Source organism: Lithobates pipiens, unplaced genomic scaffold (assembly GCF_037356315.1).
Source record: "Lithobates pipiens isolate NorthernLeopardFrog02 unplaced genomic scaffold, aLitPip1_a1.2 Scaffold_25, whole genome shotgun sequence".
NCBI classification, from domain to species: Eukaryota; Metazoa; Chordata; class Amphibia; order Anura; family Ranidae; genus Lithobates; species Lithobates pipiens.
Genome location: NW_027507787.1, coordinates 238,383,453 through 238,410,413, shown reverse-complemented (window position 1 = coordinate 238,410,413; position 26,961 = coordinate 238,383,453). Strand labels below are relative to the sequence as shown.

Genomic DNA, 26,961 nt, shown 5'->3' with positions numbered 1-26,961 from the left:
GGGCTTCGTTCCCCCCGCATCGCTGGACCCTGGGACAGGTAAGTGTCCAATTTATTAAAAGTCAACAGCTGCAGTATTTGTAGTTGCTGACTTTTATTTTTTTTTATGGAAACTCCTCTTTAAGCTTTTCAGCATAGATGAGAGATGTGAGGACTTAGACCCCCAGATCTCTCTGTAAAGAGGACCTGTCATGCCCTATTGCTATTACAAGGGATGTTTACATTCCTTGTAATAGAAATAAAAGTGATGAGAAAAAATTAAAGAGGAAGTAAACCCTGATGGGTGTTACTTCCTCTTTGATTCCCTGCAAAGGTAAAGCATAATGGACTACTATGCATCGCATCGCATTGCATAGTAGTCCATTATGTGTCACTTACCTGACACAGGAGCCAGCGAAGTCACCGCTGTCCCCTGTAGTTAGTTCCGAGCATCCATCTTCTTGGTGGGGTCTCACTGCTCCGGTGCTGTGATTCGCTGGAGCAGCGATGACGCCACTCCCGCGCATGCGCACGGGAGCCGACACTCGCGACATATCGCCGCGATCTGCGGCTTGCCCAGTGCGCATGCGCCGTAGACAGCGGTGGCTGTCTTCAGGTAAATATCTCCTAAACCGTGTAGGTTTAGGAGATATTTCTTGGACCTACGGGTAAGCCTTAATCTAGGCTTACCTGTAGGTCAAAGTGGTTTGTAAGGGTTTACAACCACTTTAAGTGTTAAAAAAAAATAAAAATAAATAAATAACGCACATCCATTTCCTCGAGCTCGCGCACAGAAGTGAATGCATATTTAGCTTGTGCCCGCTTATGTAAACCGCATTCAAACCACACACGTGAGGTATCACCCGCGAACGTTCGAGCAAGATCAATAATTCTAGCACTAGATGATCTCTGTAACTCTCAACCTGTAAAAGGTTTTAAGTCTTCGCCTATATGGGGGGTTTTTAAATGCCGAATTTTGTCGCCGTTCTACGAACTGGCGCAATTTTAAAGTGAGATATGTTGGGTATCCTTTTTACTCAGCGTAACTTCATCTTTCACATTATTCAAATAAATTGGGGTACCGTATATACTCGAGTATAAGCCGAGATTTTCAGCCTCTTTTTTGAGGCTGAAAGTGCCCCCCTCGGCTTATACTCGAGTCATCGCTGTCTGCCCGCTCGATCAGCGTGTCGAGCAGACAGACAGCGGCCATTCTATAATTCAAAAGCCGCGCCTCCGGCTCCGCCTTCGCCTGTGATAGGCGGAACACTGAATTTCCCAGCAGCCTGTGTTCCGCCTATCACGTACATCGTATCATCCTCGTACTACGGACGAGGATGATACGATGTACGTGATAGGCGGAACACAGGCTGCTGGGAAATTCAGTGTTCCGCCTATCACAGGCGAAGGCGGCGGCGCAGCTTTTGAATTTTACAATGGCCGCCGAGGCGCCGACGAAGAGGGCACGGGACGGAGGCAAGGCAAGGCACGGGACGGGACGGGACGGAGGCAAGGCACGGCGGCGAGGCAAGGAGGCAAGGCACGGGACGGAGGCTCGGGACAAAGGCTCGGGACACAGGTAGGCTGGACACACACACACACACACACACACACACACACACACACACACACACACACACACACACACACACACACACACACACACACACACACACACACACACAGATACACACACACACAGGGATGGATGGATGGAGACACACACACACAGGGATGGATGGATGGATGGATGGAGACACACACACACAGGGATGGATGGATGGATGGACACACACACACACAGGGATGGATGGACGGACACACAGGGATGGACGGACACACACACAGGGATGGACAGGCATGTCTTACCCTCGGCTTATACACGAGTCAATAAGTTTGCCAGTTTTTTTGGGGGTAAATTGGGGGCCTCGGCTTATATTCGGGTCGGCCTATACTCGAGTATATACGGTATATATATTGTGTTTTTTTTTATTTATTTTTGTTTTTTTTCCCAAAAAAATTGCATTTGAAAGATTGCTATGCAAATACCGTGTGACATAAAAAATTGCAATGACCGCCATTTTATTCTCTAGGGTCTCTGCTAAAGAAATATATATAACGTTTGGGGGTTTTGAGTCATTTTCTAGGAAAAAAAAAGATTTTTTTTTACATGTCGGAGAGAAATGCTAGAATTGGCTTAGGTGGCAAGGGGTGACCAGAGGGGTTTGTTGGAAATCTATTCCTCAATATCCACAGAGGATATAAATACATTTTGTGTGTACCAGATGCCTTAACAAACCAAGATTTTACCATGTGAAACTAAGTGGCCTCATCACTGGGCTGTACAGAGAGCAGAGCTGTAGGCGGTGCCGGGGGGGGGGGGGGGGGTGGGGTGGTTACCCAATGATAGGCTTCTGGGGCAGAGACGAGACCAGTCACCCGGCACAAGAAGAGAGTACAACGCTATGGGAGGGGGTGCTCAGCAGGCTCCACCCACTACAAAAAAACAAAAAACTACAGGAGCGGGCGGAGACCAGTCATCTGGCACAAGAGTACAAAGCTATGGGGGGGGGGGGGGGGGGTACTCGGTAGGCTCCACCCACTACAAAAAACCTACAGAAAAGTGTGGAGACCAGTCACCTGGCACAAGAAGAGTGAAAAGCTATCGGGGTGGGGGAGGGGGGGGTACTCGGGCTCCACCCGCTACAATTAAACCTACAGGAGGGGGCAGAGACCAGACCAGTCACCTGGCACAAGAAGAGAGCGCCAAGCAGTGGGAGGAGGTACTCTGTACTCTCCACCCACTACAAAAAACTTACAGGAGGGGGCGGAGACCAGTCACCTGGTGCAAGAAGAGTGCAAAGCTATAGGGGGAGGAGGGTACTCGGGCTCCACCCACTACAATTAAACCTACAGGAGGGGGCGGAGACCAGACCAGTCACTTGGCACAAGAAGAGAGCGCAGAAGTGGGCGGTCATTATGGGGCTTGTTGGAAGTAATGTTTTTTGGCGTAAGTATATATCCTTCTATTGTTCTATTGACCCATTGTATACCTCAAGGCTAATTATGTTCTTTTTATTGTAGCCAGGCTGCCATTGAAGCTTCAGGAACATTGGCCAAAATTCATCCAGCGGTGTTCATTGGTAGGATGGTGCCTCAGCTGTGTTCGCGGCTACAGACGGGTAGGTGAAAATCAACTTACTTTTATTGTGCGCAAAAAAAAAAAACAAAGGCGCTGCACTTTTTGCTGTTACTGTTGAACTCGTGTGAGCCCCAAAAATGTATACGACTTCCTAATCCAATTATAATTATTATAACCACTTCCGGAGCGGTGACTGACCGGTACGTCGCTGGCCTTCCGGTGGTTATACCGGGATGATGCAAGGTGCCGTTTTTTTTTTTTGTTTTTTTTCCCTGTAAAGCCGGCGGTTGAGTCTCTTGTACAAGCTAACTACCCACAGGATTGCTTTTACGTCACTCTCTTGCCGCCTTCTGCAGCTTTCTTGGGCTCTCCCGTCCCACCGGGAGACACGGGCCACTAACGGGCTTTTAAGGGCAGAGGTGGGATTTGGGATCTTATAGACCCCAGATCGCTTCATAAAGAGGACCTGTCACATACCTATTAATGTTGCAAGGATGTTTAAAGAGGAAGTAAACCCTGATGTGTTTACTTCCTCTTTGATTCTCTGCAAAGGTAAAGCATAATGGACTACTATGCATCGCATCGCATCGCATAGTAGTCCATTATGTGTCACTTACCTGACACAGGAGCCAGCGAAGTCACCGCTGTCCCCTTGTGTACGGAGCCTCCATCTTCTTGGTGGGTCTCGCTGCTCCGGCGCTGTCATTCGTCGGAACCGCGATGACGTCACTCCTGCGCATGCGCACGGGAGCCGACACTCGCGGCATATCGCCGTTAACTGCGGCGTGCTCAGTGCGCATGCGCCGTAAACACCGGGGCCTGTCTTTCGGCAAATATCTCCTAAACCGTGTAGGTTTAGGAGATATTTCTTGGATCTACAGGTAAGCCTTAATCTAGGTTTACCTGTAGGTCAAAGTGGTTTGTAAGGGTTTACAACCACTTTAAGTGATTAAAATAAAATACAATTTCTAAATAAATAATAAAAAAAAGGAGAAAAAAAAAAGAAACGTAAAGTGTAGTTACAATAATCTGTGTTTTTTTTTTTTTTTTTTTTCTTCTTTTCCTGGCAGTATCCATGCAGGGTGTTGAACCCGCAGGCACTGTTATCCCAGAGCATCCCGTACGGCTGAAATGTCTGGAAGCTTTAGCCGCAATGTCTACACATCACAGTATTGTGGAAGAGACGGTCCCCATCCTACTCGGCCATCTCAGAAGAGCTCAGAGAGGTAAGTACTCCTCACCACCGGAGATCCGCAGTATCACTTTCCACCGGCTCATTCTGTAATCGCGATGGATGGTCATCCAATCGGAGTGCTCATTATTCCCATTCTCTTATTGCTGTAGAAGGAGAGATGAATGCTGAAGACATCGTTTCCGTGTGTAGGAGCCTTCACCGGGTGGCTGTACAGTGCCAGCCGAATGCCAAATCGTTGTGCTTCTATCACAAGACCGTGGTGCCCTGCCTCCTCTCCCTGACTGTACAGGCCGCAATGCAAGGTGATCCCACACAATCCTGTATACATTTATTGTTATTGAGCTATTGTATGAATAAACTAATATGCAAAATCTACAATGTAAAAAAATCTAAGGCCAGGGTCACACATGTCCGGTGCAAATTTCCAAAGTTGCTGTTCAGATGTAGATTTTTGGAGCCGACGGTCACCGGCCTCTTTACCATTAGCTGCTTGCTTAGGAGTGGGCCCGGGAAGCCGACTGCTGCGTCTTTAACAGCGGTTTCCATGCTGACAGCTGAATGTAAAATAAAAAAATTGTGAAAAAAATTAAGCAAAAATACGGTTGGGGATCCCACCCCCCCTCCCCCCCCCCCCTCCAAACCATACCAGACCTAAGGGTTCGCCACGGGGTCACTTTTAGAAGCGACGGGAGGAGTGCATGCCCTTCCCCTTCTCCCGTGGCTTCCCGGTGGTACCCATGCATACGTTACTGATCCCTGAGCCCAGGAACCCTCCAGCATGGGGGGTGGCTTGCCATAGAGATAAGCAATGGCAAGATGGCTACCGCTCATCTCTATGCCCTCGGAGGACTGAATCAATGTCATGACGTCACTTCCGGTTCTCGGGCCGCGTAAACTTTTTTTTTTTTTTTTTTCTCCTTGGTGTTACTAAAGACTGGCTTTTTTAAATTCAAATAACAAACGTTTTATACTCACCTGCTCTGTGTAATGGTTTTGCATAGGGCGGCCCTGATCCTCCTCTTCTCAGGCCCCTAGCAACGATCTTGGCTCCTCCTCTTTTTTCTTTTTTTTTTTTTATATGTTCCCATAGCAAGCTGTTTGCTATGGGGACAAACAGTGCGTGCTCGCTCCTGGGGAGAGCAGGTATAGGGACTGCAGGCTCCTGGAGAGACCAGGTATAGTGACTGCAGGCTCCTGGGGAGAGCAGGTATAGTGACTGCAGGCTCCTGGGGAGACCAGGTATAGTGACTGCAGGCTCCTGGGGAGCCCAGGTATAGTGACTGCAGGCTCCTGGGGAGCCCAGGTATAGTGACTGCAGGCTCCTGGGGAGCCCAGGTATAGTGACTGCAGGCTCCTGGGGAGCCCAGGTATAGTGACTGCAGGCTTCTGGGGAGATCAGGTATAGTGATTGCAGGCTCCTGGGTTTAGTATCACTTTAACCGCCATGGAGTAAGGTGAGCTGCTCACCTTCCTATGCGGTCTGGGTCATAAGAACGGTGCAGCAGAACTAGAAATGGGTTTAGTGTTTTGGATTAATACTAAATGAATTGGTTGTGAATGTCACGTGTGGTTTACATTGACTTTTCATTACATTTTTTTGCTGTAAGTTGTGTAGCGGTGTGACAGTTGAGGTTGCACAGAGTTTAATGGTTGTCCCTTTCCTCAGACAGGGAGACCGCAGTGGAAAGTCACATTCTTCTGGATGACAGTGTTCTTACCGCCATGGTGCCTGTAATCAGCGCGGCCACAACCCACCTTGACCCCGAGTGAGTCCCCGTACAATTACTTGCATTATTTGTATACTGTATATTGTTTTAGAGTTCCAGGCGTTGTCACTGCCACATCTTTGCAGTTAAAGAGCAAAGCAATGGAAGTGATTGAATCATTTTCCGACCGATTATATATTATATCGTGGTCGGGTCAGAAAAGGATAAAGTACACGCACGCACGCACGCACGCACGCACGCACGCACGCACACACACACACACACACACACACACACACACACACGCGCACACACGCATACATACACACACTTGCATACATACACAGTTGTGCTCCATAAGTTTACATACCCTGATAGAATTTATGATTTCTTGGACATTTTTCAGAGAATATGAATGATAACACAAAGACTTTTTTCTCTCACTCATGGTCAGTGTTTGGCTGAAGCCATTTATTATCAGTCAACTGTGTTTACTCTTTTTATGTCATAATCACAACAAAAACTACCCAAATGGCCCTGATCAAAAGTTTACGTACCCTGGTGATTTTGGCCTGATAACATGCACACAAGTTGACGAAGGGGTTTGAAGGACTATTAACCACTTGAGATCCACGCTATAGCCAAATGACGGCTACAGCGCGGATGTCTACGAGACTCGCCTGATCACCGATCCGTGCAAGGGGTCGATCCCGACCCCTTATCACGTGATCAGCTGTCAGCCAATGACAGCTGATCATGTGATATAACGGAGCCGGTAATCGGCTATTATTCCTCCTCGCTGTCAGTGCGAGGAGAAAAAAAGGAGAAAAAAAACAAAGCCGATCACCGGCGGCCGTGATCGGGACATCAGTCCCGATCATGGCCAGCCCTGCTAGTGCCCACCTGCCCCCTGCCAGTGCCCACCTACTCCCTGCCAGTGCCACATTAAAAAAAGTGCCACCCAGCAGTGCCCACAGTGCCACCCAGCAGTGCCCACAGTGCCACCCAGCAGTGCCCACAATCTGCCTCAACAAAGGTGCTGCACCCCAGTGCCACATATCCGTGCCCATCAGTGCCGACCATCCGTGCCCAGCAGTGCCGCCCATCAGTGCCACCTATCAGAGCCACCTATCAGTGCCCATCAGTCCCATCTATCAGTGGTACCTATCAGTGCCCATCCGTGCCACCCATCTGTGCCACCCATCCATGCCACCTTATCTGTGCCCATCTTTGCCCATCAGTGCTGCCTTATCTGTGCCTATTAGTGCCGCCTTAACTATGCCTATCAGTGCCCACCAATGTAGCCTATCAGTGCCGCCTCATCAGCGCACTTCAATGAAGGAGAAAAATGACCCGTTTGCAAAATTTTATAACAAACTATTAAACATGATTTTTTTTTTTGTTTTGCATCTTTTTTTGTTTGTTTAGCAAAAAATAAAACTCCCAGCTGTAATTAAATACCACCAAAAGAAAGCTCTATTTGTGGGAAAAAAATGATAAAAATGTCATTTGGGTACAGTGTTGTATGACCGCGCAATTGTCATTCAAAGTGCATCAGCGCTGAAAGCTGAAAATTGGTCTGGGCAGGAGGGGGGTTTAAGTGCCCAGTAAGCAAGTGGTTAAAGGTCACCATCCTCACCTGTGATCTGTTGGCTTGCAATAAGTGTGTGTGTATAAAAGGTCAATGAGTTTCTGGACTCCTGACAGACCCTTGCATCTTTCATCCAGTGCTGCACTGACGTTTCTGGATTCTCAGTCATGGGGGAAAGCAAAAGAATTGTCAAATGATCTGCGGGGAAAAGGTAGTTGAACTGTATAAAACAGGAAAGGGATATAAAGAGCAATCCAATGAATTGAGAATGCCAATCAACAGTGTTCAAACTCTAATCAATAAGTGGAAAATGAGGGGTTCTGTTGAAACCAAACCACGGTCAGGTAGACCAACTAAAATTTCAGCCACAACTTCCAGCAAAAATTGTTCGGGATACAAAGAAAAACCCCACAAATAACTTCAGGTGAAATACAGGACTCTCTGAAAACATGTGGTGTGGCTGTTTCAAGATGAACAATAAGGAGGAACTTGAAGAAAGATGGGCTGCATTGTTGAGTCTCCAGAAGAAAGCCATTGCTACACAAATGCCACAAAGTATCCCGCTTACAATACGCCAAACAGCACAGAGACAAGCTTTAAACCTTCTGCCACAAAGTCATTTGAAGCGATGAGACCAAAATTGAGCTTTTTGGCCACAACCATAAACGCTACATCTGGAGAGGAGTCAACAAGGCTTATGATGAAAGGTCCACCATCCCTACTGTGAAACACGGCGGTGGATCGCTGATGTTTTGGGGATGTGTGAGCTTCAAAGGCCACAGGAAATTTTGGTCAAAATTGTTGGCAAGATGAATGCAGTATGTTATCAAAAACTACTGGAGGAACATTTGCATTCATCAGCCAGGAAGCTGCACATGGGCCGTACTTGGACCTTCCAACATGACAATGATCCAAAACACAAGGCAAAGTCCACCCGTCATTGGCTACAGCAGAATAAAGTGACGTTTCTGGAGTGGCCATCTGAGTCTCCTGTCCTCAATATCTGTGAGTCCCTCTGGGGAGATCTCAAAACGTCCCGTTCATGGAAGACAGCCCAAGAATTTACAGGAACTGGAGGACTTTTTGCCAAGAGGAACGGGCAGCTTTACCATCTGAGAAGATAAAGAGCCTCATCCACAAATACCACAAAAGACTTCACGACTTCATTGATGGTAAAGGGGGCAGTATTAAGAACTGGGGTGTGCAAGAGTTTGATGTTTTCTAAAAAATTTGCCTAAAAAACATCTGCAGAGGCAAGAATGACATAACCTGCCAGGATGAGGGACCTCTTAGGAAGTGTGATTGGTGGGAATAGAAGTTGAATATTTTCTCGGAAATTGGGACAGCTGGGACCGCTGCATTGTGGGTTGTATTGTATCCGATTGTTCATCACCAGTGCAGATTTCATTACCTGTTATATACAAGTCCTGGTTGATATTCTTTTGACGTCTTCTAGGTTGGCATCTTCAAGTGTCTCCCAGATTGTAAACCTTTTCCTAGACGGAGATGTTTCTGTGCTTACCGAAAACAATTTCACCTCCAAATTCCATCCATTCCAGGTACTTCGAGCTCTTTTTTTTCTAAGTGAATGACATTACAAAATGAAGGAACAATTTCAGAATAACGTTTCCTCGGTGTAGACGCAGCTTTTCACAGATTGGTGACCCTCTGCCCACCTTTACTTCTGAGGCACTCTGACTCTCTAAGATGCTCTTTTATTCCAAATCATGTTACTGACCTGTTTCAAATTTAACTTAATTAGTTGTTTTAATGTTCTTCAGCTCTTCCTGGTTGCTACCGCTCGCTTTCCAGCTTTTTTTGTTTGCCTTGTCGCAACTTTTTTGAGACCTGTTGCTGCCGTCAATTTCAAAATTTTAATGATTTTTTTTTTTCTTTTTAAAATGGCCAATTTTCAACATTTGATGTTTTTCTTTAGTGAATAAAATCCGTGTTTGAGCTTTTGAGGATCACAGCATTCTATTTTTATGTCGATTTTTTTTTTTTTTTTTTTTTTAAAGCGCCCCAACTTTTTGGGAATTTGGGTTGTAGATTTATATGTAGACAAATGCGGCCGCCATGTTCTCATCAGGTTAAAGGGGTTAAACCTTTGTGTTTTGCATCCTGTGTATTAAGGTGAAAAAACACCTGGTAATGACCGGTCCCCCAGCCCGACCCACCCCCCCCCGCGCTTTACTTACCTGAACCCTTGAACCTGACCCGGCTGGGACTCGCTGTCTCTCTGCCTTTAATTCTCGGCTCTTGATTGGATAGAGTGATAGCAGCGCAGCCATTGGCTCACGTTGCTGTCAATCAAATCCAATGACGTGAGCTCCTGGGGGGCAGGGTCGTGTCATATATTCGGCCTCTATGAACGTCGAATGCTGGACTTGGGAGCGCTCCCGCAAGGTAACCCACCTTTGGGGTAGCGCTTCTCCTTGGGGGGTTTTCTGATGCGGGGAGGAGCCACGGGGGACCCCAGAAGAGAATGTTCGGGGCCACTCTGTGCAAAACGAGCTACACAGGGGAGGTAAGTATGTTTGTTTGTTTGTAAATGTAATAAAAAAAATAAAAAAAAATAACAGTCACTTTAAAGTTGGGAATAATAGATTACACAGCATTCTGGTGAACCAAGGAAATCCAGAAAGGGTATCTGAATGTCTATGGGGTACCAGCATGCTGTGTCATCTATTATTCCCCAACTTTAACCAGATGAGGACATGGCGGCTGTATTTACCTAGATATCCCCCTCTCCTGCCAAGCGGAAGTAGCTGCGGGTGACCCCCCCAGTGCTGCTAGGTGGAAGTGCTAACCACTTATCCACTGTGCTTTGTTTTTGCACCCCCCCAGCCATGTGAAAGGGGGTCTTCCGGTGTTCATTATATTTGACTTTCTTTATCTGATTGCAGACAGATGGCTCTACAGCCCCCCAGAGCCGACTGGTTGCCCTTCTGATGGCCTTTGTGTGTTCCTTACCAAGAAATGTGAGTATTATGGGCCATGTCAATATTTCACTGAGCTGGGCTATAAAGGGCAGACATGCCCATAGTGGAGGTCGTCGGGAAAGAGCTTCTAACACAATTTACAGGAAACCCAACCAGACGAGGTGTTAAAAGAAAAACCTTCTGACTTTACAACCACTTTAAGCTTTATCTTAATGTATTCTATGTATTAAGATAAAAATCCTTCTGTGTGCAGCAGCCAGCCCCCCCCAATACTTACCCGAGGTCCCGCTCTGTCCAGCGATGTCCACGAGTGCCTCAGCTGTCCGATGTTTCTCCTCCTGATTGGCTGAGACACAGCAGCAGTGCCATTGGCTCCCGCTGCTGTCAATGAAAGTCAGTTAGCCAGTCAGGAGAGAGAGGGGGTGGGGTGGGGCCAAGTCGGGGCTCCGTATCTAAATGGATTTACAGAGCTGTGACTCGGCTCACGTGCCCCCGTAGCAAGCTGCTTGCTGTGGGGGGGGGGGGGGGGGGTGCAGGCACTTAACAGGACGGAGGGGCCAAGAGCTCCAATGAAGGACCTGAGAAGAGGAGGATCCGGTGCTGCTCTGCAAATCCACTACAACAGAGACTGTAGGTATAACGTGATTGTAAAGTCTCATTTTTTTTTCCCCCCTATAAAAATAACATTAACTTTTGGCACCGACAGTACGCATGCGCGGCATCTCGTCTGGTGGGCCTTAAAGCTTTAGATCCATTTTTTGGAGACCCGCTGTGACAGCCAATAACACATGACCCCGAATGCCCACTTCCACCCCCTGGCATTTGGAACTCTTAAATGGCCGGGAGGCGGTCGGCGCCAAGGGGTTTAAGTAGAACTAAGTGCCCGTTCACACAGGGGCGACGCAACTTGCAGCGCGACTCACAGACGCGACCTGCACACGACTTCAGCGGCGACTTGCAAAATGACTTCTGTATAGAAGTCAATGCAAGTCGCCTGAAGTCGCCCCGAAAATAGTACAGGAACCTTTTTCTAAGTCGGAGCGACTTGAGTCGCTCCTATTAGAACGGTTCCATAGTACAGAACGGAGCGCGACTTGTCAGGCGGCTAAGTCGCCTGACAAGTCGCGGTAGTGTGAACGGGCACTAAAGGGTTATAACCCCTGTCAGTTTTTCCCCCCCCCCGTTTTGCCATGTGTCCCATTGCTGACAATCCCTTAGGGAACCCAACTCCACCTCCGGTTCCCAGAACTAGTGCTCCCATTAGAAGATTCCTGGAGAATGCTGGAGATGACCTAAAATTTGGGATTCCCCTTTACTTGCACTTTCAATGATTTATAAATGATGATAAACAGGACAAGTGGAGAGGCTGAATCTCCATAACAGGGACAGAGACCGCAATAAAAACTGGCAGGTGTTCTAATCCCTCTCCACTCTGTCCAAAAAAAAAAGTTTGCCTTTAGTTGTACTTTAAATCCAGACACGTATAAAAACAATATTTGCTGCTATTATTTATATATATATATATATATATATATATATATATATATATATATAGAAAAAAAGTGCTATAGAGATTCTATATTGCAGGGGGTGACGTCACGCTCTTCAAATGCTAGGTAGCGGGCCCATCTTATAGCTTGGGGTTCCTGTAGTCCTCCCCAGCAGGAGGAATCACATTTATTTTGAGTAGGTGATCAGTGGTGCAGGAAAAAGCTAAAAATATTGCGGCTCACCACCCTGCACCCCTCTCCCCCTTCCACCGCGCCGCCGGGCTCCCTCCTCTCCCCCTTCCACCGCGCCGCCGGGCTCCCTCCTCTCCCCCTTCCACCGCGCCGCCGGGCTCCCTCCTCTCCCCCTTCCACCGCGCCGCCGGGCTCCCTCCTCTCCCCCTTCCACCGCGCCGCCGGGCTCCCTCCTCTCCCCCTTCCACCGCGCCGCCGGGCTCCCTCCTCTCCCCCTTCCTCCCATGAAGACTCCATGTATGACATCATTTTCAGGAAGTAACTGAAGAAGTGTAAAAAACAAAACAAAAAAAAGTTTATAACAAACAAATATAATTTCCCTTCCTATCTATTTACTATTACTAGCAGCATGAGGATTACAGGAGAGTATTACAATTTTTTCCGTGCTGATTGTTTATGGAATCGTTCGTCTAATGCTGTATTCTGTACACAGGTGGAAATCCCTCATCTGAGCCGTCTGTTGCAGCATTTGCTGTCTCTGAGCCTGTCGGGGTCCACCAGTCTGTTTGCTTCCTCCTCCTCTGCCAAGTGCTTTGCCGGTTTAATCAACAAATGTCCCCCCGGTGAGTGTGAGCGCCGAGGTCCAGGTTTGTTGGGGGGCCAAGCTGGCCAAATCTGATCTACTTCCATTACTCGTCGACTGTGTGTGCCGTCCTATACCGCAGGGGCATTGGCTACATTCAGTATGAGGCTGGTGTGTTTCGGTAGCAGTACACGTGACTTCCTGTCTCCTGCCGGAAAAACAACATGGAGTCCAGCTGAATGCTTCTCATTCATTCACAGGAAGCCTTGTGGCCTTATTTACCTCTTGCCAGCCGCCCCATGTACATTTACTGCGGGGGCCGCAGCTCCTGTGTGCTGAATCGTGTACCGTGTGCGTGAGCCAGCACTTCCGTACTGGGGCGCGCCGCCGGCGACCTGCTTCTGCTGTGATTGGACACAGCGGGAACCAGTCAGCGGATCCGACGGACCCATTGTCTGCCGGGACCCCGCCGATCGTTTCCTGACAGACAGAATGGCGGTCTGCTGATGTAACCAGGGCAGATCGCCATTCTGTTAGTAAGGAAGGCAGAGATTTTGTGTTTCTGCTAAGGAGCGCTGATCTCTGTCTTCTCACAGTTAAAGCACTTCCCCCTCCCCCACAGTAGGTAATCACTCCCTAGGGACACATGTAACCCTTTGATTGCTCCCAATGCGAACTTCTTCCCAGCCGGTGTCATTCGTACAGTGACAGTGCATATATTTTTTTTTATTTATTTTTTTTAATTTTATTTTTTTTAGCACTGATCACTGTATTGGTGTCACTGGTCCCCAAAAACATATCAAAAGTGTCGCTGATTTGTCCACCGCAATAGCGCAGTCACGCTATAAGTCGCTGATAGCCGCCATTACTAGTAAAAAAATAAATCTAAAATCCATAAACCCCATAGTTTGTGAACAATTTCACTTTTGCGCAAATCAATCAATATACGCTTATTACGCTTATTGGGATTTTTTTTTTTTTCGAAACTATGTAGCCGAATATATATTGGCCTAAATTGATGAAGAAACTTGATCTTTTACATTTTTTTTTTATTGGATATGGTTTTTTTTTTTTTTTTGCAGAAAGCAAAAAATAAATTAAATATATATATATATATATATAATTGTGTGTGTAATATGTATGTATATGTGTGTGTATATATATATACACATATGTGTGTGTGTGTATATATATATGTATATATATATATATATATATGTATATATATATATGTATATATATATATATATATATATACACACGATTAATTTGTCTGTCGACTAATCTATCGATTATTTGTTCGATTAGTCAATGACTATCCGATTATTATTTTTATTTTTATTTTTTAATGAATCTAGTGTTTTTTTTTTGATAAGCTATGCATTGCAGGGCAGAGTATAGCATAGTATTGCAGGGCAGGGCAGAGTATGGCATGGCAGGGCAGAGTATGGCAGGGCAGAGTATGGCATGGCAGGGCAGAGTATGGCATGGCAGGGCAGAGTATGGCAGGGCAGAGTATGGCAGGGCAGGGCAGAGTATGGCAGGGCAGAGTAGAGTATGGCAGGGCAGGGCATGGCATGGCAGGGCAGAGTATTGCATTGGCAGGGTATGGAGGGATGGCTGCATCCATCCGACCTCTCCCCTCCACTGCACAGATCAGTACAGAGAGGGGAGAGAGAAACCGGCATGACGCCGGTTTGTTTACAAGTGATCGCTCCATCGGAGCGATCACATTGTAAACACCAGGGTGTAGAAAGATGGCCGCCGCTTCGGAGCTAGGCCGAAGCTGCAGCCTCTCCTAAGGCCGAGACCGCGGAGCGCTCCGCGGATCGCGGCATGTGCGCACGGATCGGTGACGTATATATATATAAAATTATTATTTTTTTATATAAAACTTCTTTTTTTTTATCGCAAAAAAAGAAAAATCGCAGAGGTGATCAAATACCACCAAAAAAAACTATTTGCGGGGGGGGGGGGGGATGGGAGGACAATGTTATTTGGGTACAGCGCACGACCATGCAATTGGCAGTTGTTAGCGCAGTGCCGTATCGCAAAAATGGCCTGGTTGTGAAGGGGGGGGGGGGGTAAATCTTCTGGTGAGCAAGTGGTTAAAGCGGAGGTCCACCCTAAAGTGGACCTTCCGCTCATTGGAATCCTCCCCCCCCCCCCCCCTCCGGCGCCACAATTGGCACCTTTCAGGGGGGAGGGGGGTGCAGATACCTGTACAGCACAGGTATCTGCATCCACTTCTCGGATAGCTCTCTGCGGAAAGGGGCGTAGATCTACGCCCCTTTCCGAAAGTCCCCCGCTGCCTGCTGGGAAACACACAGATCCCAGAGGCAGCGGGGTCCATCCTTATTGCGCAGCGCGACTCGCGCATGCGCAGTTGGGAACCGGGAAATGAAGCCGAAAGGCGGCGGCAGCACCCGAGAGAGATCTAGAGATCGGCTTCTGGTGCCGACATCGCGGGCGCGCTGGGCGGGTAAGTGTCATTATTTTAAAAGTCAGCAGCTGCAGTATTTGTAGCTGCTGGCTTTTAAAAAAAAAAAAAAAAAAAAAACGGCGGAACTCCCGGCGGACTCCCACTTTAAGGTTAAAAAAAATAAATAACACATTCAGGCTTTAGAACCATTTTAACTACGAGGTTATTATTTTTCTGTAGTATGCCGACATCTAGTGGCCATTTTGGGCCACTACACCTCGTTTACTAATGTGATTTTCGGGATTTTCATCCTCCTCTCCTGTTAGTGCTTTAGTTTTAGCTAGCAGTGGCGGCCGGTGGAAACAGTCCATGGCAACACCCCCCCCCCCCCCCCTGGGGTCGATCGATTGGTCGGTAGCACTTACTCCACCACCGTAGCACTTTCCACCTGCTCACCGCCAGCCTCCTGCTCGCCACGGGTCATCAAGGTGGCAGGGGCTTCCGTTTCCTCTCTCCTCCTCGGCAGCCAATCGGGAGTCTTCTCTTTTCGGCCAGTCTGATTGGCCAGGTTGAGGATCAGTGTTTCAACAGTGAATTTTTATTCGCTGTTGTAATTCATCGGGGTGGGCTCCGTTCGCACTCTCTGCGACCCGAGCCCACCCTATTTTGAAGCCTATTAGAGCCTCTAATCAGGTGGTTAAAAAAAAACACTGCTGTAATTCAGGCGTCTGGTGCCCTGAAAGGGGTCGGAGGCATGAATAGGGGGGCGGCTGTGGATAGATTCATGCAATGCATGAACCTATCTATTATACATATAGGGGGGTGGAGTGGAGAGAGGGGGCGACACCCCTAATGGACGTGCCGCCACTGCCAGCTAGACCCTCCCTACTTCTTCTGCGTCCCCCCCAGTCAGTGGTAGTACACAAGTAAACTCTCCTATCGTTTTCAGCCAAGAAAGCCGCTCATCTTGGTCTCTGTTGAATCTACAGCTGTCATGATGCTGCACATGTGATCCATTATGACATCAGCTATTGGCTGGTTTCTCAGTTTGGTTGAGGGCACAACCAATGGGAGCGCGTGCTGGGAATGAAACTGGTTGGGTTTTACTTGATTCTCTTGTTACACTTAAGACGACAGGGAAAAAAAAAAAAAAATCATCCTCTCTACTGCAATTGGCTGAATTAAAATTGTGTTGGCTGCAACATCCGTGTCTTATTGAAGAGTGAAGCTGCCTGTGAATGGTGCCAAGTCAGCAGGTGACCATACTGTCCAAGCTTTATCCAATAACATTTCTGCCACTTTGTTTGTTTCCCTCCTCACAGGGGATCTTCTGGATGACGTACTGCAGAGCGCATCTTGTAAAATAGAGCTGGGCCTGGCGGATGAACACACGAGGACTCTGGCTATGACGCTGCTCGTCTGGGTAAAGCTTTGTTTAAAAAAAAAAAAGGAAAAAAAAAGACTAACGCTCCTGATGGTGTGATATTGTCCTCTGATATCTCAGTGTCTAGAGATGTCCCGGTCAGATTATTAGTGACCAGGGTCAGGCATTCTCAAGGCCCGGCTTCTTATTTAGGCTGCACTCCGGGCAAACCCCCTAAACACAGAGATGAAATGCATCGATGAGATCTGCTTTACCTGTCAGTAGAAATGCACCGAAATGATGGTGTGATATTGTCCTCTGATATCTGTGTCTACAGGTGTCCCGGTCAGATTATTAGTGACCAGGGTCAGGCGTTCTCAAGGCCCGGCTTCTTATTTAGGCTGCACTCCGGGCAAACCCCCTAAACACAGAGATGAAATGCATCGATGAGATCTGCTTTACCTGTCAGTAGAAATGCACCGAAATGATGGTGTGATATTGTCCTCTGATATCTCAGTGTCTACAGGTGTCCCGGTCAGATTATTAGTGACCAGGGTCAGGCGTTCTCAAGGCCCGGCTTCTTATTTAGACTGCACTCCGGGCAAACCCCCTAAACACAGAGATGAAATGCATCGATGAGATCTGCTTTACCTGTCAGTAGAAATGCACCGAAATGATGGTGTGATATTGTCCTCTGATATCTCAGTGTCTACAGGTGTCCCGGTCAGATTATTAGTGACCAGGGTCAGGCGTTCTCAAGGCCCGGCTTCTTATTTAGGCTGCACTCCGGGCAAACCCCCTAAACACCGAGATGAAATGCATCGATGAGATCTGCTTTACCTGTCAGTAGAGAGGCACCGAAATGTCGGCGGCCGAAACCCATCGGGCGAAATTGGTTTTAGCGGCAATTTGCCAATAAGAGAAAAAAAAAAAGGGTGCCGACAATGGCACCAAAAACGCATGCAGTTACATAGTTAGTCAGTTTGAAAAAAGACACAAGTCCATCCAGTTCACCCACAAAAAAATATATACAATCCCATATACCCAATTCTATACTCAGTTGATCCAGAGGAAGGCGAAAAAAAAACAATTTCCCCCCAATTCCAATTTTTAAAAAAAAAAAAAACGTTACACTGATGCGTTATTTGTGCGTTCTTGTGTTTTTCAATTCATTTCAACAGCGAGGTGCATGTTTTTTTTTTTTTAACTGACCAAACATGCTGCAAGCAAGACGCCACAATGGAAGCGCAACGGTTTGGTGCCAGAAATTCGTTTTTTTTTTATATATATATATATTTTTATACATAATTGTGTTTAAACTTTTTTTTTTTTATTATTTATTTTATGAATTTAAATGAATATAAATTGTCGGCCATTACCGGCACCTTTTGAGAAGCTCAAGAGAAATGCATCCCTTTTTAAATTCTGTGTAGGTCATCGCACGGGGTCTGTTGCGCTTCGGTTGTGGTGGTAAAAATCTGGCTTGCTGCATTTTTGGTCCGTTTAAAAAAAAAAAAAAAAAAATTAAAAAAAAGCGGCAAAAACGCACCTACCTGTTGAAATGCATTGAAAACACGGCAAGAACACATCAACAACGCACCCGTGTTACATTTTTTTTGATGCTGTTTTTGAGTTGCGTGACCGATGAAAAACAAACCAGAAGTGTGCTAACATTGCGGCAAAGTCGCTGTAAAATTGGTGGCAAAATCGCGTGCGTTTTCTGTGCCATTACCGGCAGCCTTTTTCTCTTTATCTGCAAAATACTGATCACCGCACCGCACATACCCCAAACCCCCACCCCCCCCCCTCCCGATATGTTTCGGCCGCTGAAATTTTATTTTTTTAAAGGGATGCGCTTTTCTTGCGCTAAAGGTGCAGATAATGGCCGACAATAAATTTATTTAAATTCACGATATTGATAAAAAAAAAAGTTGAATATTTATACAATTTTATATATAAAAAATATAAATAAAAAAAAAAACTTTTTCAGTTTTGGTCAAGTGCATCCTCCATTTTCGGTACTAAAATTTCCATTCGGTGCACCTCTACCTGTCAAAGTATTTTGTGTTTTTTCTGTGTCCATCCAGTTCTGAGATTTACACACTCCGCTCGGCCTGGTTGGGATAGAGAGCTGATTTTTTTTTTTTTCCTCTGCTCTTAAAAGTAGATTTGGATAGAGTAAGGGAGGGTTATAACCCCCGTCCAGATTTGTTTTTCGCCATCTGTGTTCCGTTCACTTCCTGTCCCATAGCCAAAACAGGAAGTGAGAGGAAATCCCTGCAAATAAAGGGTATTTCCTGGGGGACGCCCCCCCCCCCCCCCCCCCCCCCTCAGGTCATCAGAACTGGTGTCCCCATTGGAAGATTTCCCCTCCTATTACTTTTTTGGGGGCAATCCAGAATTTGGGGTTTTCTTTTACTTTCACCTTCATTAAGGGGCGGACTGACCATTCGGGCACTGCCCGAGGGCCCCATGCCACTAAGGGGCCCCATCAGAGTTGCCAGCCTCAATAAAACCAGGGACAGTATGTAAAAATCTGTGTTTTTTTTTTTGATTATAGCTGCCCCGCCTCTCCAGTACCTATTCTGTGTGTATACTGTATGTGTGTGTGTATACTGTGTGGCCCCATAATCTATTGCCCGGGGGGGCCGCATAATCTATTGCCCGGGGGGGGCCGCATAATCTATTGCCCGGGGGGGGCCGCATAATCTATTGCCCGGGGGGGGCCGCATAATCTATTGCCCGGGGGGGGCCGCATAATCTATTGCCCGGGGGGGGGGGCCGCATAATCTATTGCCCGGGGGGGGGGGCCGCATAATCTATTGCCCCGGGGGGGCCCCATAATCTATTGCCCGGGGGGGCCCCATAATCTATTGCCCGGGGGGGCCCCATAATCTATTGCCCGGGGGGCCCCATAATCTATTGCCCGGGGGGCCCCATAGTCTATTGCCCGGGGGGGCCCCATAGTCTATTGCCCGAGGGGGCCCCATAATCTATTGCCCGGGGGGGCCCCATAATCTATTGCCCGGGGGGCCCCATAATCTATTGCCTGGGGGGGCCCCATAATCTATTGCCCGGGGGGGCCCCATAATCTATTGCCCGGGGGGGCCCCATAATCTATTGCCCGGGGGGGCCCCATAATCTATTGCCCGGGGGGGCCCCATAATCTATTGCCCGGGGGGGCCCCATAATCTATTGCCCGGGGGGGCCCCATAATCTATTGCCCGGGGGGGCCCCATAATCTATTGCCCGGGGGGCCCATAATCTATTGCCCGGGGGCCCCATAATCTACTCCTATTGCCCGGAGGCCCCATAATCTACTCCTATTGCCCGGGGGGGGCACCATAATCTTCTCCTATTGCTAGGGGGGGGCACCATAATCTATTGCCCGTGCCAGGGGGCACCATAATCTATTGCCCGTGCCAGGGGGCACCATAATCTGTTGCCCGTGCCAGGGGGCCCCATAATCTATTGCCGGGGGGGGGGCCCATAATCTTCTCCTATTGCCCAGGGGGGCCCCATAATCTTCTCCTATTGCCCGCGGGGCCCCATAATCTTCTCCTATTGCCCGGGGGGTCCCCATAATCTTCTCCTATTGCCCGGCGGGGCCCCATAATCTTCTCCTATTGCCCGGGGGGGCCCTATAATCTTGGAATGTATTTCCCTTGAAGATTGATATCGGATGATGTCATAAATGATGAGGTCATACGTCTGATGATGGGTGTTGTGACTCTTGCAGGTGACCAAAGCGCTGATTCTGCGGTACCATCCTCTGAACGGGCAGCTGACTAAAAAGGTGAATCATTCCTGAATTCTCACAGCGTTTTATAGGATTCTGGAAACCGATCCGTCTCGCCGATTAAATTCCGATCTAAGACAACTCGTACATTTATTTGTTGTAAATTCAAAACAGAAATTTGGTTTTTTTTTTTTTTTTTTTTTGTGTAATTCTGTAATACACTATATTGCCAAAAGTATTGGGACACCTGCCTTTACATGAACTTTAACCCCATCCCAGTCTTATGCTGGCCATACACAAAATCGGCCAAACCCATTTTTGGAAAAAAAAAAAAACATTCGGCCGTGAGCGCGAACGATGAGTGCCATCGTGTAATGACCGATAAAGCGTTCAGTTGACGTACATGAATGTATTTTTTTTATTATTTTTTTTATTTTTACATATTCCTAGTGCAGACAGTTCATACGGGAAACACATCAACCTTTCAATTTATCGTTCGGCAGAAAATTTCCGAACTTGTCCTTCGTTTTTTTTTTTTTGGGCTCAAAAATGTTCCAACAATTATCGATTTTGTGCCCATTAACTGGCTGAAAAAAAGAACGATGTTACTTTGTATCTCTCCATCTCCTGTCTGATCAATGTTTATAAACAATGTTACTTTGTATCTCTCTATCCCCGTCTGATCAATGTTTATAAACAATGTTACTTTGTATCTCTCTATCCCCGTCTGATCAATGTTTATAAACAATGTTACTTTGTATCTCTCTATCTCCTGTCTGATCAATGTTTATAAACAATGTTACTTTGTATCTCTCTATCCGCGTCTGATTAATGTTTATAAACAATGTTACTTTGTATCTCTCTATCCCCTTTCTGATCAATGTTTATAAACAATGTTACTTTGTATCTCTCTATCCCCGTCTGATCAATGTTTATAAACAATGTTACTTTGTATCTCTGTCTCCCATCTGATCAATGCCTATAAACAATGTTACTTTATTTCTCTCCATCTCCCGTCTGATCAATGTTTTGAGAACAATGTTGGCTTGTATTTCTCGATCCCCCATAGAGGAGAGCGGAGATCTGACAGGTCCATCTCTCCACAGTGAGTGGAGATGCGCCTGTCATCCGCCGGCTCAGCGGGGATCAAAGAAGCAATCCCTGCTGAGCAGGCCGAGTCCGTGAAAACGGACGCTCATGTGTGAAAGTGCCCCATCGCCCATCTGATCAATGTTTACAAACAATGTTATTTTATATCTCTCCATCACCTATCTGATCAATGTTTATAAACAATGTTACTTTGTATCTCTCTATCTCTTGTCTGAACAATGTTGGCTTGTATCTCTCGATCCCCCGAAGAGGAGAGCGGAGATCTGACAGGTCCATCTCTCCACAGTGAGTGAAGATGCGCCTGTCATCCGCCGGCTCAGCGGGGATCAACGGAGCAATCCCTGCTGAGCAGGCCGAGTCTGTGAAAACGGCCGCTCATGTGTGAAAGAGCCCCATCGCCCATCTGATGAATGTTTACAAACAATGTTACTTTATATCTCTCCATCTCCTGTCTGATCAATGTTTATAAACAAAGTTACTTTATTTATCTCCATCCCCTGTCTGATCAATGTTTATAAACAATGTTACTTTATATCTCTCCATCTCCTGTCTGATCAATGTTTATAAACAATGTTGCTTTATTTCTCTCCATCGCCCATCTGATCAATGTTTATAATCAATGTTGCTTTACATCTCTCCATCGCCCCTCTGATCAATGTTTATAAACAATGTTACTTTATATCTCTCCATCTCCTGTCTGATCAATGTTTATAAACAATGTTACTTTATATCTCTCCATCGCCCCTCTGATCAATGTTTATAAACAATGTTACTTTATATCTCTCCATCTCCTGTCTGATCAATGTTTATAATAATAACAATGTTACTTTGTCTGTCATCTGATCGATGTTTGTTGAATGTCGCTCCTCAGATGATCGGCTTGCTGTGTGATGGGGATCTGGGGCCGCTGGCCGCTGACATGTTCTCTCTCCTGGTCTCGGAGTCTCCGGATATCCTGAACAAGGCGTGCCACGCGGATATCCGGATCATGTTTCGCCAGAGGTTCTTCACAGAGAACGTCCCCAAACTAGTGGAAGGATTTCACTCTGCGAATGAAAGTAATGCGTTTTGTCCTCTGTGGTCGGTTAGATGTGTGAATTGTATCGGGATAAAGTCTGCTGATGTATTGCGGTGCTCATGTTTTATGTTTTTTTTGTTTTTTCCTCTTTTTCTTCTGTAGATAATAAACCAAATTACCTGAAGGCATTATCTCATGTGCTGAACTGTTTGCCAAAGCAGGTTCTCCTGACAGAGCTGCCATCGGTAAGTGGAGGTCGTATTGTTTTCAGTCGTTTGTGGGGGGGAGGGGAATCGACAAATGGAATCGGATTGTTTTAGCAAAGTCCACAGAAGCAAAGGAATAACTAAACTCGAGAGCAAAAATCAAACACATTGCAGCTTTACCAGTCCTTGGATGTGGCGGCTGCATTTGTTTTCGCTCTTCAGGCTAAAAACCTTTTTCAGCGAGTTCAGAAAATTATCAGATAGAAGGAAAGGCGCCGCTCACCAACCCCAGTGCATTACAGCGGCTGCAAACCTCCCCGACCTATTTCTACATATAAGTAATCCTATAATGAGGCTTACCTACCTACCTTACCTATGTACTGAAAATATCTCCTGAACGTGCGCTGTATAGGAGATATTTACCTTGTAGCGCTCCGATTGATGTCATCGGCGCATGCGCAGTGCAGAAACGGACCTCCGTACCATTTCTTCCCCGGTGTGTGCTGCGGCTGGCGTATCCCTGCGCGTTTTGCGGGATTGATGTCGCTCGGGCCAGTCACAGAGCCGGAGTCCACGGCCCCAGAAGGAAGAGGGGTGGAGACGGACGCTTCCGCAGCGGGGACAGCGCGGGCTTCATTTGCAGGTAAGTGCCACATAATAGGCTAGTATGTGATGCATACTAGCCCATTATGCTTTTAATTTGCATGGGGATAAAGAGGAAGTAAAACCCATCGGGGGTTTACTTCCTATTTTAATATGTGGATGAATGTAGTCAGTGCCGATCAGGCCACACCCCCCTGGCATGTTTCGCCCCCGCTCACTGGGGGGCTTGGTGAGAGGGACGAAACATGTCAAGGGGGCGTGGCTGGAGAAGCGGAGGCAGAGGCCATATTCATCGACACTATATTATCATAAGTATTGGGACGCCTGCCCACACACACACGCACACACACTCTTTAACCACTTCCCGACCAGCGCACGACGATGTACGTCGACAGAATGGCACGGGCAGGCATATTAGCGTACAGGTACGTCCAATATTCAATGCCGCCCTGCCATCGGGAGCGCTGGTCGGGACCCCCGTGAGTCCGGTCGCGGGACCCGCGGACTCGATCTCACGGAGCGGCCGAATGGAGGAAATGCCGTGTAAACAAAATGTCCCCATTCTGCCTAGCAACTAGTGACGCTGATCTCTGCTCCATGTGATTGGAGCAGAGATCAGTGTTCGCTAAATGAAAGCCCAACCCCCCCACAGTTAGTAACACGCCTCTAGGAACACTTAACCCCTACACTGCCACCCACTGGTTAACCCTTTCACTGCCAGTGTCATTTACACAGGAATCACTGCATTTATATAGCAGTGATTACTGTATAAATGACAATGGTCCCAAAAATGTGTCAAAAATGTCCGATGTGTCCGCCATAATGTCGCAGTCACAATAAAAATCGCTGGTCGCCGCCATTACTAGTAAAAAAAAAATAATAAAAAATTATTAATAAAAATGCCATAAAACTATCCCTATTTTGTAAACGCTATAACTTTTGCGCAAACCAATCAATAATCGCTTATTGCGATTTTTTTTTTTTACCAAAAATATGTAGAAGAATACGTATCGGCCTAAACTGAGGGCAAAAATTTTTTTTATATATATTTTTGGGGGATATTTATTATAACAAAAAGTAAAAAATAATGCGTTTTTTTTTTCAAAATTGTCGCTCTATTTTTGTTTATAGCGCAAAAAATAAAAACCGCAGAGGTGATCAAATACCACCAAAAGAAAGCTCTATTTGTGGGAGAAAAAGGACGTCAATTTGTTTGGGAGCCGCGTCGCACGACCGCGCAATTGTCAGTTAAAGCGACGCAGTGCCGAATCGCAAAAAGTGGTCTGGTCTTTGACCAGCAAAATGGTCCGGTCTGCAAGTGGTTAATGGCATCCCAGTCTTGGTCCGTAGGGTTCAATATTGGGTTGGCCCCGCCCTGTGCAGCTAAAACAGCTTCAACTCTTCTGGGAAGGCCGTCCACAAGGTTTAGGAGATGTGTCTATGGGAATGTTTGACCGTTCTTCCCAGAAGAGCGTTTGTGAGGTCAGGCGCTGATGTTGGACGAGAAGGCCTGGCTCGCAGTTTCCTCTCTAATTCATCCCAAAGGTGTTCTTTAAAATGGAATGACTCTGGGGAAAAAGTATTGAACACATGAAGAAAGGGAGACTCAAAAAGACATGGAAAGCCAAGACACCAGCTGATATCTATCAGTAATTAGCCATCCGGCCCCTTGTCAGTGCAAATTAATGTCAGCTGGTTCAGTCTCACCTGATGGCCTATAAAAAGGTGTCTCATTACCAAGGTGTCACACAAGAAACATCTCATGATGGGTAAAAGCAAAGAGTTCCCTCAAGACGTTCACAACCTTATTGTTGCAAAACTTACTGTTGGCATTGGTTACAGAATGATTTCTAAACTTCTGATTGTTCCAGTGAGCACTGTTGGGAACATAATCCTGAAGTGGACAGAACATCCATTTCGCCATAAACCGGCCACGGCCAGGTGCTTCTCGCAAGATTTCTGACCGAGTAGTGAAAACAATTATCAGAGGAGTTGTCTCATAATTAAGACCTGTTTTATGGCCCCCGCCCCAACCGCTCCCCCTTTTAGCTGCAGTGGCCGGGGGTGTACACCAACGCAGCAAGAGGTTATAGACTCCCTCTCATGGTTGGTGGGTGTGCCAAGTCTGACCCATTCAAGTGAATGAGGCCGCCCTGCAAGTGCCCTGCAACCTTGTGCAGTACAGGGAATAAGGGGTTAAAACGGATGGCGTTTTGTTGCTTTCTCACCACCTGCTTCAACCCCCTTGGACCCCGCAGAAGCATGCAGTTGCGGGGTGCTTGCAGATTGGCCCGATTTATTGAATGGGTCACGATTGGCGGGCGGTAGCGCCCCATCAGAAGTAACAGAGGGGCTTAATTCTTGCTGCGGCGTCTGTACACCTTTTGGCTGCTACCTCAGCAGCTAAAGGGGGTAGGGATTTGGGTGGTGGGGGATTAAACTGTGGCTCAACCGCAGGGTTTTACCACCACCATTGATCTAGAAAATTGCAATGCAGATTATTGGTGGGCTAAACTAGTAAGGGGGGGGGGGGGGTGTTCTGTGAAGGACGTACACTGTGATAAGATTCCTCCTTCCTGTAGTCACTGTTTATCCCTCTCATATCTGGATGTGTTCATGTTCCCGTGTAGCTGTGTCTCTGCTGCTGGAGGCCCTCTCCTGTTCTGACCGCATCGTCCAACTGTCCACACTGACCTGCCTGGAGCCCCTTCTGCTGGAGGCTGCGGAGATCCTGAATATTCACATCGACACCCTCATCAGAAAGCTCCTCCTCCTGACCTGCAGTCCCAGCATGGTATGTACATGGCGTGTGGCATCGTACCTGACCTGTAGTGCCAGCATAGTATGTACATGGCGTGTGGCATCGTACCTGACCTGTAGTGCCAGCATGGTATGTACATGGCGTGTGGCATTGTACCTGACCTGTAGTGCCAGTATGGTATGTACATGGCGTGTGGCATCGTACCTGACCTGTAGTGCCAGTATGGTATGTACATGGCGTGTGGGATCATAGGCATCGTACCTGACCTGTAGTACCGGCATGGTCTGTACATGGCGTGTGGCATCATACCTGACCTGTAGTACCGGCATGGTCTGTACATGGCGTGTGGCATCATACCTGACCTGTAGTACCGGCATGGTCTGTACGTGGCGTGTGGCATCGTACCTGACCTGTAGTCCCAGCATGGTATGTACATGGCGTGTGGCATCGTACCTGACCTGTAGTCCCAGCATGGTATGTACATGGCGTGTGGCATCGTACCTGACCTTTAGTGCTAGTATGGTATGTACATGGCGTGTGGCATCGTACCTGACCTGTAGTGCCAGCATGGTATGTACATGGCGTGTGGCATCATACCTGACCTGTAGTCCCACCATGGTATGTACATGGCTTGATTTTTTTCATTTTATTTCCAGGCCGTTCGGATTTCAGCTCTGAAGTGTATGTTGGCCCTCACAAAGCTCCCATTGCCTATGGTAAGATACCATCCCCCTCCCCATATAACACAGCCAAGTGTATTTTATTTTTTTTTAACCACTTGCGGACCGTATAACTTACACATAGGGCGGGCAATGTGGCTCTGCTGCGTGGGATCTTGTATCTAGTACATGATCCAGCACCTCCAGGTAGGGAGCGCCCATGCATGCCGGCGGCCTGCTCCCGCTGATCTGCAAGTACCA

At 47.2% G+C, this 26,961-nt stretch overlaps 1 protein-coding gene across 1 annotated transcript in view; it reads left to right on the top strand.

The window, feature by feature from the left end:
• MMS19 (MMS19 cytosolic iron-sulfur assembly component) overlaps positions 1-26,757 on the top strand; it is a gene marked incomplete at its 3' end in the record, with an annotated part of 96,655 nt that extends 69,898 nt beyond the window's left edge. Inside the window, 13 exon segments of the mRNA XM_077455703.1 lie at positions 3,063-3,160; positions 4,191-4,346; positions 4,465-4,617; positions 5,982-6,081; positions 9,069-9,171; positions 10,519-10,593; positions 12,730-12,859; positions 16,564-16,664; positions 20,344-20,400; positions 22,325-22,511; positions 22,634-22,720; positions 25,911-26,074; positions 26,698-26,757. Of these exon segments, the coding sequence (XP_077311829.1) occupies positions 3,063-3,160; positions 4,191-4,346; positions 4,465-4,617; positions 5,982-6,081; positions 9,069-9,171; positions 10,519-10,593; positions 12,730-12,859; positions 16,564-16,664; positions 20,344-20,400; positions 22,325-22,511; positions 22,634-22,720; positions 25,911-26,074; positions 26,698-26,757 (1,471 nt within the window).
• Positions 26,758-26,961: the final 204 nt, after the last annotated feature.